At 40.4% G+C, this 13,242-nt stretch overlaps 1 protein-coding gene across 1 annotated transcript; it reads right to left on the bottom strand.

The window, feature by feature from the left end:
- Nucleotides 1-4,952: 4,952 nt before the first annotated feature.
- On the bottom strand, nucleotides 4,953-10,572 carry LOC137290623 (uncharacterized). The gene is made up of 3 exons (XM_067821686.1): nucleotides 10,491-10,572; nucleotides 8,762-8,989; nucleotides 4,953-6,818 (listed from the first exon to the last, which is right to left on the bottom strand). Exons 2-3 carry the CDS (start codon nucleotides 8,938-8,940, stop codon nucleotides 6,623-6,625), a joined length of 375 nt encoding a protein of 124 aa, XP_067677787.1. The 5' UTR covers nucleotides 8,941-8,989; nucleotides 10,491-10,572; the 3' UTR covers nucleotides 4,953-6,622.
- Between the last annotated feature and the right edge of the window lie 2,670 nt (nucleotides 10,573-13,242).

Here is a 13,242-nt window from a genome sequence, read left to right as displayed (position 1 = left end):
TTGTATTTTTGTCTCATGTTTGAAAATTTGTGGGCAATTGTAGATATAACAGCACAGGACTACAGACTGATGGTGTACGCTGGAGGATTCAAATGTTTCAATTTCTGAGCATAAAATACTGAAACTGTTCATGAACATTATGATAAGTAATTTTCAATAATATTCTGGAAGTTGCAAGACAGGTAATACTGGAATGTCGTTGGTACATCATTACACATAGCATGACATCATATGCTTTGATAACTGTTACACTTATTCAGCAGAGTGTGCAAAAAGCAACTACACAGATGTCCTCCTCATGAAAAAATGATCAAACTAATTATTGTGGTAATGATTATTACCTTGCTGAATGACAGAAGTTTCAATTTTGAGTTTGAGGAAAAAGATACGCTTCAAGAAGAGGGGTCATACAGAGTGAAAAGTCAAACAGATGAACGGGATCCAATCCCAAATACTGGTAGTGATTCCATTCCATTCCATTCAGATTCCAGTACATGCACATTTATGTCACAATGTGATATACATTGCTAATATGGTTGTTATCTCTTATCAATGCCTTCTCAAGTGTGTGCAGAATTTGCAAATGTACCTAATGACAGACACGATAAAAAGCAAACCAAAGCAAAATAAATGAAAAATATCAAGCATAAACATGATAAACACAGGCCTGTATTGAAAACAGGTAAAGGAAAGAGATTAGTATTGAAAATTGCAAACAGGTTAGAATATAATCACATTTTGAATATATTATTACTAAAAATAATATAAAAACACATATTTCAGTCAGAGGAAAGAATTACACAAATTATTATAACCATGTTAAACAGTATACCACAAAGATAAATGTGACAGTTGCATTACAAACATTTAGCAGTTCTTTCACACATTCAAATCAATATCACAATGTTATGACAAAGAGTTACATTGCAACATAAACAACTAACTACAACATAAGACACAGAAAGGGCTGGTGGGGTTGCCAGTGGCTGAAGTGTTGGTTTGTCTCAGATGAGACCCAGCTGACTTTTTTCAAGCATTGGAATGTTTGATTTGTATCTTGGACTGAACAAGAAGACAGCAATTGCTGAAGATGACACAATACATGTCTACCCCAAGATGTATAAGTTCAGAGTTCAAAGCCTAGTTATCCTTCTTCAAAAACATTGATTCTTCTGAAGAAGCTGGCCACTCTGGATAGCAAGGCCTTCAGGATGGAGTGTGAACTCATGTTACTTCTGAACTACACATTTTATCACCTTTGGTTCTTCCAGGAAGTAGAGGACAAGACAAACAAATTACAACACAACAAAATTTTGTCTATAGAATGTGACAAGTGACAATTGTCAGGGAGTTCGAAGTGGGGTTATGTAGATAGGGTGGTTTGTATGACAATGTTGTTCAAAGACTATTATGAGGAAAACTTCTGAATTTCATTAAAAATCAGAGTTAAGGTGATCAGCAAGATATTTTGAAAATGAAAAAGAAGATTATATAAAATGTCACATAAGTCTTTGCAGCAACCTTACATCTTAACATTCAAATGGGCAATGACAGCCTCCACATGTAGGTGACAACATGCTGAAGGCATCACCACCACATATACTACATATTATGGTAGTGCTAAAGAAGCACTGTCAAGACCAGCCCTTACTTCACCTACTGGACAAGGAGCAGGAGAGGTTAGTGGAGAGACCCATCAACTGTTGGGCAACAGAAAGATAAAAATACAAAATGAGTAAGCGGGTTGTTACATTTTTAAATGACACTATGCATTTTGTGAAACATATTTTAACGTACCAGTTTCAGTATTTGCAAGCCCAAGATGTATTTAGGGTCCTGCAATAAACAGCGTAGATCCCTAATGGTGTCAAATTTTAGGTCATTTTTATCAGATTCAGTTCAGGAATCACACTGGTGCTTGTACACCTTCTCATCACTATCTTCATCTTGAAGTTACAAAATCTACTGAAACTTAATCAGAATTATGCCTTGAACATAAGTGATGGTGGCAGGTTCAAGAAGAGCAATCAAGGATAGGATATAACGTTTTACAGGTATATCAAAGTACAGATGCAACACTAAAATGGCGTCAAGATCGAAGTGACAACAGTCCACAATGACAACACAAAGTCGCGTGAAATCACGCGGTATTTGCAACCAAAGATGGTGACTGGCTCATTACATTTGCGCTTGTATTTGGTTGCGAAGATGGAGCTCAGCTGTGGTGTAGTTTGGTCGCGCCTTCGTATTGAAAAGCAAATGAATGTCATTACGGGCTGAATCAGTTTCCCTGAGCTTGAGCAGCCAGTGTTCGTTAGGTACTGCCGTTCCTAGGTTTGTCCTTGTACCTGTCCAACTCCCACATCAACTGCGATTATACCAACCCTGAATGACGAGACAAATCCATTTGTGACTCCGACCATCTCCAATAAAAATAAACCAATCAGACGGCTAAGAATTAGATTCATCAACCTAAACGGCTATCCCAAACATCCTGCAGACATCGAACCTCCACCAGTAAGAACGGCAACACAAACCTGAGCCTCGATTAGAATAAACAATTTCCAAACCTGAAACAATTTCCAAAATATGTCAGAATATTTACAATTTTAAATTAATTCTGTGTATTTCCATAGTATTACCATTCTGTGCATTACCGTAGTACCTAATATTGTTTCATGTCATTGTACTACATATGATCTGTGAAATTGTTGTAGTGTACACCATATGTATATCTGAAATGTATGTGTGTTTCTATGTTTTAGTACCTACTATTTGTAGTTTATAGAATATTGCCATTGTTACCTCATCTTATCTTCCATACCAAGGCCAGATCAGCCGACTGCCCAAGAAATCTGCCGACACGCATGCGACTTTCGGCTCTAATTACCATGTGACTGGCAGCACCTATATAGGAAAGACATCACGCCCCATTAACATTAGGCTGAAAGAGCACAGAATCTGAAATCGAATTTAAAGTCAGCCCTTGCATCATCTGAACAATGGGATTATTTTATGACGCTTCATGTGCTGTGGTGACGACCCCACGAAAGGAAGTGTCTTCGGGGTTTACCATACTAATTACTGGTCAAGCAGCAGTTTGTAATTAGGATCCGTCAGATTTATGGTTGACAATGAGACTTGCTCACATTCAGTTTGGTTTGTTTATATATAGCATATAACGCTTTTTTAAACACCAGGAACCCGTGAAGGCCCAGGGTAGAATAGGCCTTTAGCAACCATTGCTTGCCACAAAAGGCGACTATGCTTGTCGTAAGAGGTGACTAACGGGATCGGGTGGTTGCGCACGCTGACTTGGTTGACACATGTCATCGGTACCCAATAGCGCAGATCGATGCTCATGCTGTTGATCACTGGATTGTCTGGTCCAGACTCGATTATTTACACACCGCCGCCACATAGCTGGAATATTGCTTAGTGTAGGGTAAGAATCAACTCCCTCACTCTGAACACCAGTGATCTTCCATTCTTCAAGGCGGCTACAGAATTATTAGCGTTATGATACACTTGTTTTCACTTTCACAATCCTCTAGAATGCAGAGTGAGAGTAAGTGAATTTAGTTTTACGCCGCACCCAGCAATATTCCAGCTATATGGCGGCAGTGTGAGAGAGTACGTTTCATTTTCTTGTCAGCTATTAAGAGACTGAAACTACTTCATCTTGTTTTATTTCAATTAAACTATACGTCCATTTGGGAAATGACTTCACATGAGACAATTCAAGGAAAAAAGTAATATTGGAATAGCTGGCCCCAATAGACTATCGCTATCGCAACAGATGGTTTGCCCTCAATAGTCACCCCTAGTGGGCAGTCAGAAAGCAGCTTGTTCGAGCTCTTACGACTCTATTTCATATCAGTTCAGACGACCTCTTGAAAAGATATCCAGTCCAAATTTAACAAGAGTTGAGACGGAAAATCTGTTACACCGATTTCACCACACCTGACCACTGTACACTTTACAGAAATCCTATGAAATCATTATCAGGAAGGTATATCTCTCAGTAGACGGGAATGCCATCTTAAATACCTCGTGTCAAGGACCAAATCAAGTTACAGCTTAAAACCAATTGAAAGACATCATGATTTCGGAGTAAACACGAAGACCCTATTCACGTAATCCTGATTTTCCAAACGTGTTCAGTACCGACAATATCATATCTGGGCAGGTGATGTAGCCTAATGGCTAAAGCGTTCGCTCGTCAAGCTGAAGATATGTGTCTGGATTTTCGAAGCTCTCTTAGCGCTAAGATAGTCTTATGTGTCATACATTTACATTAACTTACGACTACCTTAGCGCTATGAGAGCTTCGGAAATCCAGGCCCTGGATTCGATCCCCAACATGGGTACAATGTGTGAAGCCCATTTCTGGTGTCTCCCGTCGTTGTATTGCTGGAATATTGCTAAAAGCTGCGTAAAATCTTACTCACTCAAGATGAGATCTCTCAAACCTAACCACGTGTTTGTGAGTAAGCAGGACGCGATCCACGATTCACGAAGTATAGGTGTTGGCAGACACTAAGTTTGGACCAGGCAGCTCTACCATTTACAGGCACGATCGAACAGGTGTGATGACATCATACCTAGAACGTACGGGGCGGTGGGGTAGCCTAGTGGTTAAAGTGTTCGCTCGTCACACCGAAGACCCGGGTTCGATTCCCCACATGGGTAAAATGTGTGAGGCCCATTTTCTGGTGTCCCCGCCGTGATATTGCTGGAATATTGCTAAAAGCGGCGTAAAACCAAACGCACTCACTCACTCACTTACCTAGAACGTACAATAGTCATGAAATCCCCACGTGATCAAAAGATGGGAGCTACACAGTCTCATTAGATACGGATCTTTCACTCGGATACGGCCGTCTTCGTGAAGATCACTTTGCTTGAACATTCTCAAGACATACTCTAATAAAACATTCATAGATCTATCATCGAAAATGTAAACTCTTTATTCAGAAGACGTAAGCTTAACACGTTTACATAGTACTTGTATAGGAAAATTAGGTAAAAACAAGTAACAACTATAAATGACCAAAACGTTAAGACGTATTATAAAACATGAATCATGGTTCTCTAAATGCAGGAGGTATGTCAGGTTATCACAATACAACATCAGTGAGAGCTATGGGCACAATCGATCGGGAGTAGTTCAAATCTTGTGGATTTCCATCTTGTTTTCCATTACAGCAGAAAAGAAGAACACTAAGTGGTCGATCCAGTTAAAGATGATGGGTTGGTAGAAAGGCCAATGTCATAGTCTATTCCAGTCTAAGTAAACTTCGCTTCAGTACTTTTCGTTACAGTCCACTACTGAATCTAACAAAACCTCATGGGATGTCGCGTCAGGGTAACCTTTGAGATTGACCAATCAGAACACAGCTTACCAAATAGCGAAAGTGGACATTCGCACATACCTTTGAATTTTTATCTCGAAAGGGTTCGTGCCCGACCTATTCCGAATGCTATTTAGCCTACGGTCGCTTCCGGGTGATGCACACGGTCGCGTTACAACCATGACAACGGTGAGTAAACAGTCGCTGAAAATAGTGTTTTGGGCAATATTCAAGGATGCCATCTTGCGGGAATATTAGCGTAATGGTAACCATGTCAACAGACCCAAAATGTAATATGCGAATTTTTGTTTGTGGACAGATCTGTGTCAGTGACCTGAATATTTCGTAAGTCCCTCCGATCCCAAAGTAGTAACCGTTGTCTGATTGGTTAAATTTATTTAATCGTCTAGCTATTGATTGGACGGTCATAGGTCGCTCAAAGGTTACCCGACGCGACCTTCTACTAAGGTTTGTTAGACTCAGTGGTTCATAGTGAAAACATGATTAAGGAATACCTCCCACGGTTTGTGCCATGGATACCGTCACATGCCTGGATGACAAATGGCCGGGATTTGTACGTCGAAGCGAATGATAATGAGCCTTCAGACCACTATGATAGTAATGAAGTACAACCGAAACTAAGTACTACGACAGTAACTAGTAACAGGTGAATGACAGAGGCACAGGAAAAGAAAGTTGGCTACTTGGTTGTATAGCGTAACTTGACCTGAGACTATTAGAAGTTCTAGTTTTGCTTCTACTGGGTGAGTATTTGCATATATCTTTTTCGAAAACCATTGTTCTGAATATTGCAATACAATGACCCTCGGGAGGTTCTGTAGCACCAAAATTATACATTCAGTGAGGGTGGGATTTCGTATAGGGCACTAACGTTGGTCCTTCGATTTGCATCGTCTTGAAATATTGTTGCAGCAATAGTCAATGATACCACTGTCGTTATTCCAGGGCAACTGTCTATATTTGTGGAAGAAAACAGTTTTCAACCTTCTTTCAGCCTGCTAAAAGAATCTACTTGCACCAGACCTGTGACTGAATGCATTTGGCAGTGAACAAGGAGATGTCCACAGTGACATACCACTCCATAAGAACTCACGAGCACAGTATGGTGCTGACAAACCCAGAAACAAACGTAGTCTTCGAACTGTTAAACCTGCGATATGAACCTACTGGATCCGCCAAAGGGACATAACTCTACACAGCGAACTGCTGTACCTTAAATGCCTGAGCAACTGGTGCCACAGTCACGTTTAGTAATGCCTGAAGTAAACGAGGGCTAACAGCATGACAAACATGACACAAAACTTGTGAACGGAATGGACGAAACAGTGAGTGAAGCTATTGCTGTTGTGAACGATGTGTGGGGCTTCCAGGGTCATGTACACCAAGGTCAGGAAGCCGGCCAATATGGCGGCGTCCTCCCATTTTCCGATTGTCCAGTAATTCCTGTAAAAAATCATTGAGATTAATAGGTTCGTCACTACATTTAGGATATTTATATCGCACACATATCGAAGCAACTAATGCTTGTTTCTTTCCGCCGACCATTGGATGTCAGTCTCAACGGCACATCGTATTATCAATCTCAACGCCCTTGGAAGTATCCATTCTAAATAATGCGAGCGCAAAGTATACACCTGGAAATTAATCAAGCAACACCCCAATTTTTTCTATTGGAGCAACTTTGAAGTGTTCTGACAATCAAAATATGCCGGGTTGATATAGTTTGACACTTTTTTATTCAACAGACGATCTCTGACAAACAACTTAAAGGGAAAAAGTATCAAGACTTTGCTTTATTGCAACGAAATCCAAATTCTTAAAACTGTCTTAAATTCATGAAAAAATGGACACAATTTACTATTCATCCACAGACGTTGTTGTCAGGTGTATTAACACAAATGTCACATGGAAAGAAAGAACAGTCATCTGAGAGTCTGCACACCGACTTTCATCAATATCTAGTGTGTCCTCCCTGCGCACGCACCACCGATTCCAGACGCCTCCTCATTCCTTGGATGAGTCTCCGGATCTGATTCTGGGGGATCCTGTTCCACTCCTCATGCAGGGCAGCCGTCAATTCGTTGAGATTATGGACTGGTGGGTCTCTCTGCCTCACACGATGGCCAATAAAGTCCCACAAATGTTCAATGGGGTTGAGGTCAGGGCTCATGGCAGGCCATGGAATTCTGTCAATTGCATTTTGCCGCAAAAAATCATTTACAGCATGCGCCCTGTGAGGTCTAGCATTGTCGTCCATAAATATGGGTCTCGTTGCCAGAGGATGGTTCTCAAAATGAGGTACCACAGCCCTGTCAAGAACCTCCTGTTGGTAACGAACACCGTTAAGGTTGCCACGGATGGTAATGATATCCAACTTGCAGTTCATGGAAATGCACCCCCATACCATAACGGAACCTCCCCCAAAGGCCACAGTCTCCTGGATGTTCCGTGGAGCCATTGCTGTGTTCCTCTGCCTCCAGACCCGAGTACGACCGTCCACCATGTGCAGCAAGAACCGGCTCTCATCTGAGAAATGGACCTTCCTCCAAGAGGCAATGTTCCAGTGCAAACGGTCATTACACCAGGCCAGTCGGGCTGCCTTATGGGCTGGAGACAGTCTGGGTCGCTTGATTGGCCTCCTTGCCCGGTATCCTGCAGCTTTCAGACGATTCCGAACAGTCCTGTTCGAGATGGGTCTCCCTGGAAGCCACTCCTGTCTCAACCGAGAGCTCGAGTCGAAGGACCTGCGCCGTACAAGTCTCAGTAAAGCTCTGTCCTCCCGGACTGTGGTCTTCCTGGGTCTTCCTGGTCTAGGCAGGTCTTTAACTTCATTAGTGGCCCGGTATTTTTTCAAAAGTTTTGAAATTATGGAATGATGTCGTCCGATTTGAGTCCCGATTTGTCTTAGAGACATACCAGCATTCCTCATGCCGATTATTTGCCAACGAGTGGCCTCTGATAATTTCCTACGTGCCATGACATTGAAATGAATGAAAAACCGAATGCAATCGACAACCTGCGCTTGTAAACACCCCAGGGAAAAAGTGCATTTTTCGAAAGTTGAGGTTAAAGCAATGCACGTGCGCTGTGCAAGCTTCACGCGCGTCATATCAACCCATGAAAAGCTCATGCTGTATGTCAATACATCAAAATTGAATAATCAATCATCAAAATTACTTCGTTAAACTTTGTTAAGTTTTTATGTGTCTTTGAATTTGGTGTTGCTTAATTAATTTCCATATGTATATTTCTCCTGCATCATCCATACTGCCTGAAATATATTCTAGACATATCGTAAGCATCTCAGTCAGATTGGGGGTTTTTGGTGGGCTGCTTCATACAGTAATAAATAATGAATCTGTCGTTAGGAGCAGATAGATACTCACTCCATGAGAAACTTCATAAGAACCACCAGCCCAACATCAGAAACAAGCGCGGTAATCAGATATCTTTCACCGATCCTCCGCCCCCAGGGAGAGTTGCTGTTGTACCACAGGAAACTCATGGCTTCTGCCAATACCACTGCGATCACCATGGAGATGCTGAAGCTGACCTTGATTTCCATGGCAATGATTGAAAAGAGGTTGAAATGAAGGAGTCTTTATTGTGGTTACCTGCAAAAAAAGTTTGTAAGACATGTTCATGGCATTACGTGAGGAGTGCTTAACGTGTCTATAAATATCCGTTTAAGTGTTACAGCTACGAAATGTGAACATGCTGACTGTAATATACAGTGAAATCTATTTTACGCTGACGGGCCTTGCGGAAGGGGGACCAGTGTAACCTGAATTATTGGCAATATTTAGCGCTTGGTTTTCGGGCTCAAAACGAATTAGAGAAGCAAATATATTTAGGGCATATATCAAAACACAATGACCCGTGTGCCTCGTCGAAGCAGTAATCAGAATGCGCCTTTCGTATTTGATTTTATGGGGATGCGAGGAATGTGAGGAATGTGAAGGGCGACTTGTAGGAAACAATGCATTTTATTTTCACAAGACCCATTTTTAACATTACCTCTGTCCTTAAATTGTTCAGTCTAAATTTAACTACAACGTTTTCCATTAAGGTCCTTTTACAGGCCAGATGAACAAAATAAAAAAAAAATGAATCAGGCAATCTGGTCATGAAACTGATCACTTTATCGGTTTTATTTAATCTCTCTGATATAACGACTTAATAACCAACCTACCCAAATCCTGCTTAGCTACATTATATGCGTACAGACATGCGTATATGTGAGCTCACAGACACACATGTAGACGTACATTTATCAAGCAATTGGTAAACATTATTCATTAAACTATAATTAACAGTGATATGCCTCCATACACAGTAACCATTTGGCATACATCTTCCATCATCCCTTTTGGTTTAAATATGATCATATATCCACCGTGCCTCATCTAACCGACATGTTTGATAAAATAATCCAGACATCTATTTTATATCTGTTCATTTCCTTTCATATAAAACTATCCTTCGACTCGTTTGTCCTCTTTCGAGAACCCAACCTTCACAGCGCATTCTCAAAGTGACACAAAGCATCAACCAGTAACATAATGCAAGTGTTTGTGAGCGCACCTGTTCCATGTCGATGGGCAAACTACAGAGTCAGCAGAACTATTCGAGCGTGCAGACTGTGGTACAGTTCACTTGCAAGCAACGTTTGTTAACCCCTAACAGAGAAACTAGAGTCAACATATTAAGACTGAATATGGTTTCAATGTAATGAATCATAGCAGAGATATACTAATTAGTAGCTTGTTATGGTTCATATATATGTAGGTATGCAATGTATCAATATATTGAACTTGCAGAACAATGTCTCAGGTCTGACAGACAGTGCATGTTTCTGATATCATACGAGGACAACTGTACAGCATATATATGTTGAGGTTCGGTTGTAAAATCATGATGTAAATAAACACAAGTGACGAACCCTTCCTGTCAAACGTCAATCGCTCCTCGGTGAACTCTACGAACATTATCAGTTCAAGCATCCACTGACAGGTCAAATTATGATGGCAGCCTGAAGACGAATGTGGTGAACACAATTTATCGAGATTATTAACCATGCGAATTCGTGAAACGTCAAAAATCAAGCAGACTAACCTGTCGATAATGATGAGTCTTCGCAAAGGGACGCGCTTTCAACAAAGACCTCTGAGCTCATCGGGTCAAGGTGAAGGTCGTTTCCGCTACGATGGTTTGTTTGTAAACATTCCGCGAGCAAGAAGCACCCTCCTTACTGCGAAATATGAACACACTGAAAGTAGAGTTCATATAATATATGGTCTCTGCTGAAAGAAACTGCCCTGATGCATATTGGATCCCATATATATTTACTGTCAATGCCCAATAATAATCCATGTGAAGTCTTAGAAAGGCATTCCGAAATAATACATGTGAACAGTGAAATTTGTGGAGGTGAACTTCTATACTTCGAGGAACATGACAGAATCGTAGAAGCGTAGAATCTTATTCTTTTATGACGTGAACGAAACATCAATAAACAGATAGCTATATGGTGAACGTGACATTCGTGTAAATGGGTTTATTCGATTGACATAGTACGTGCGTTCAATATTCATCTAAAAAAATGAGTCAAATGAATCAACCGATGTTACCACATTTCTGGGATTTTACGCCGCACTCAGCAATAGTCCAGCTATATGGCGGAGGTCTGTAAATAATCGAAACTGGATCAGAAAATCCAGTGGTTCAACATCATGCGCATCAATCTACGCAAGTGGGATACAATGACATGTGTCAACGAAGACAGCGAGCCTGACCATCCGATCCCGTTAGTCGCCTCTTACGACAAGCATGGGTTGCTGAAGATCAAATCTAGTCAGGATCCAAGTTGATCAGATTCACCCTGGGTTCTTCGGTGTAAATCAAGGATAAAGAGTAGAGGATTGTGAACTACAAATGTTAAAACCAAGAACAAATATAGGCGTTGCCAACAAATTAAGGCTAAACAGAAAAAGTGAAATGTTTCTTATTTGTGCACGTAAAATTTTTATTGCCATTTAGAAAAAAAAATGCTGCGTCCCGATCATCCATTTGTCCACTATAGGAATTAGTGTCTGCAAGGACGAGTGTGACTGAATCTACAACTCATTAATACATGTTAAACTTCCCAAGCTGTATTTCTGAGAGAGAAAAAATATATATATATATAGCTGTGTTCTTCCCTCGTCATTTTTTTCTATCAAAAATGAAAAAACAAAATCCTGCCTTCCTCGTCACTTTTGAAAACAATATGCCTCAGAAATATTTAATTGTTTTTATGCAGCCTAAACATTCCCATACAAGTCATGTTATAGTAAAATTATGGATGTGCCCTGCACAGTTGCGGTTCTCACGTGTGTTTGGTGTCAGTCGTAAATGTACACTTTCAAAGACGATTAGTAGCCGTTTGTCGTCTTGATTCTGATCATGATTCACTTGGTTTTATGGTTTGTGTGTGAACGCGCGATATGTAGAGCCCTTAAACCCCGACAGGTCTTAAGTCCCGACTGAACATGAATAATCATTAGTGGGCGGAGCTTATGTGACCAGGTCGTACGTCTTTCTTACGCACAACTTCTCAGTTGAACAGCATTCGGTTTACTTCTGCTCAGTCGTGTTAAGTTGATAAGCGTGCAATGAGAGTGTATTTCAACCTAACTACCATTTCAATACTACGGAAAATAAAGACATGTCCCAATGTTTGTTAAGAAATCGATCGTAATTATGTAAGGTACCGTTGATAATTTACCGCTGGGGCGGGGTGATGATGTTCTTTATGACACCAAAGTAAGTCTACCAAGTGACCCCCAGGCTTGGCATGGACAAAATCAATGAAAGCACTCCTTGTACATGTTTACCACTGTACATTCATGAAACTGTATCAGTTATGTATCGTTGTATGAAAGTTTGACATGGAAATTGAGTGTTGTTGTTGTCAAGTCATAATTACAGTTTATATAATCAGTCAGTGATTCCAGGAAATTCATAAAACCAAAGAATATATAAAGTATATACATTTTCCTCAGCACTGAGCCTGTTTTGTTTCCACTAAGCAGTATGGGTGAGCATGTACCTGAAGAAAATTTGAGAGCATGAATTCTACTCCTTTAGCATGGGTGGTTATAAAGTGTTTGATCAACATGAGACCCAAGTCCAGTGTCCCCCATCGTGATATTGCTGGAATATTGCTAAATGTGAAGTAAAACCATACACACACTTTCAGCAGTGTGGTGGGTTGTTTGCAGACTTTCCCAGTGTTGGAGCTGAATTTGGTGTTTGGTGATCAATGCTTGGGTTATGTGTCATGTTCTTTAATAATAAACTTGAAATACAGGTGTGCTTATACATCATGAGAAGCATGTTTTTAAGGACACCTTTAGTACATTTTACAAGAGGTACCACATGCACATGTGACTCTTAAGACATCAGAAGTTTACATGTTTGGGACAGCTTTTGAAAATGTGAATAAAGTGTAAAATGAGAGGTAGTTGTTTATGATGCCTCATATCATACCAGTCACATCACAATCCAGGATATCAACTGTAAATATTTGCATTGAGGTAATATCTGTGGCATCCTATAAATGCAGCTGAACACTGACAGCTGAATCATGTTCTTGGTGAACATGTCACAGTGGACATTTTCTGTCCAAATCATGGTGTTACTTGTCTGTGTATTCAGAAATGTTGTAGAGCGTCAGCTGGCCAGGTAAAACATAACCATTGTCACATTTTCCCATAAAATGACAAAAGAAATCAATTTTGTTGAAGGTGTTTTATTACAAAACAAAACAGTGCTGCATATCTTCCCAAGTAGTAGACTTGAAGAATACCATGTTAAACATAATGAT

Source organism: Haliotis asinina, chromosome 7 (genome assembly GCF_037392515.1).
Source record: "Haliotis asinina isolate JCU_RB_2024 chromosome 7, JCU_Hal_asi_v2, whole genome shotgun sequence".
NCBI classification, from domain to species: domain Eukaryota; kingdom Metazoa; phylum Mollusca; class Gastropoda; order Lepetellida; family Haliotidae; genus Haliotis; species Haliotis asinina.
This window is presented reverse-complemented; position numbering and strand designations above follow the sequence as displayed.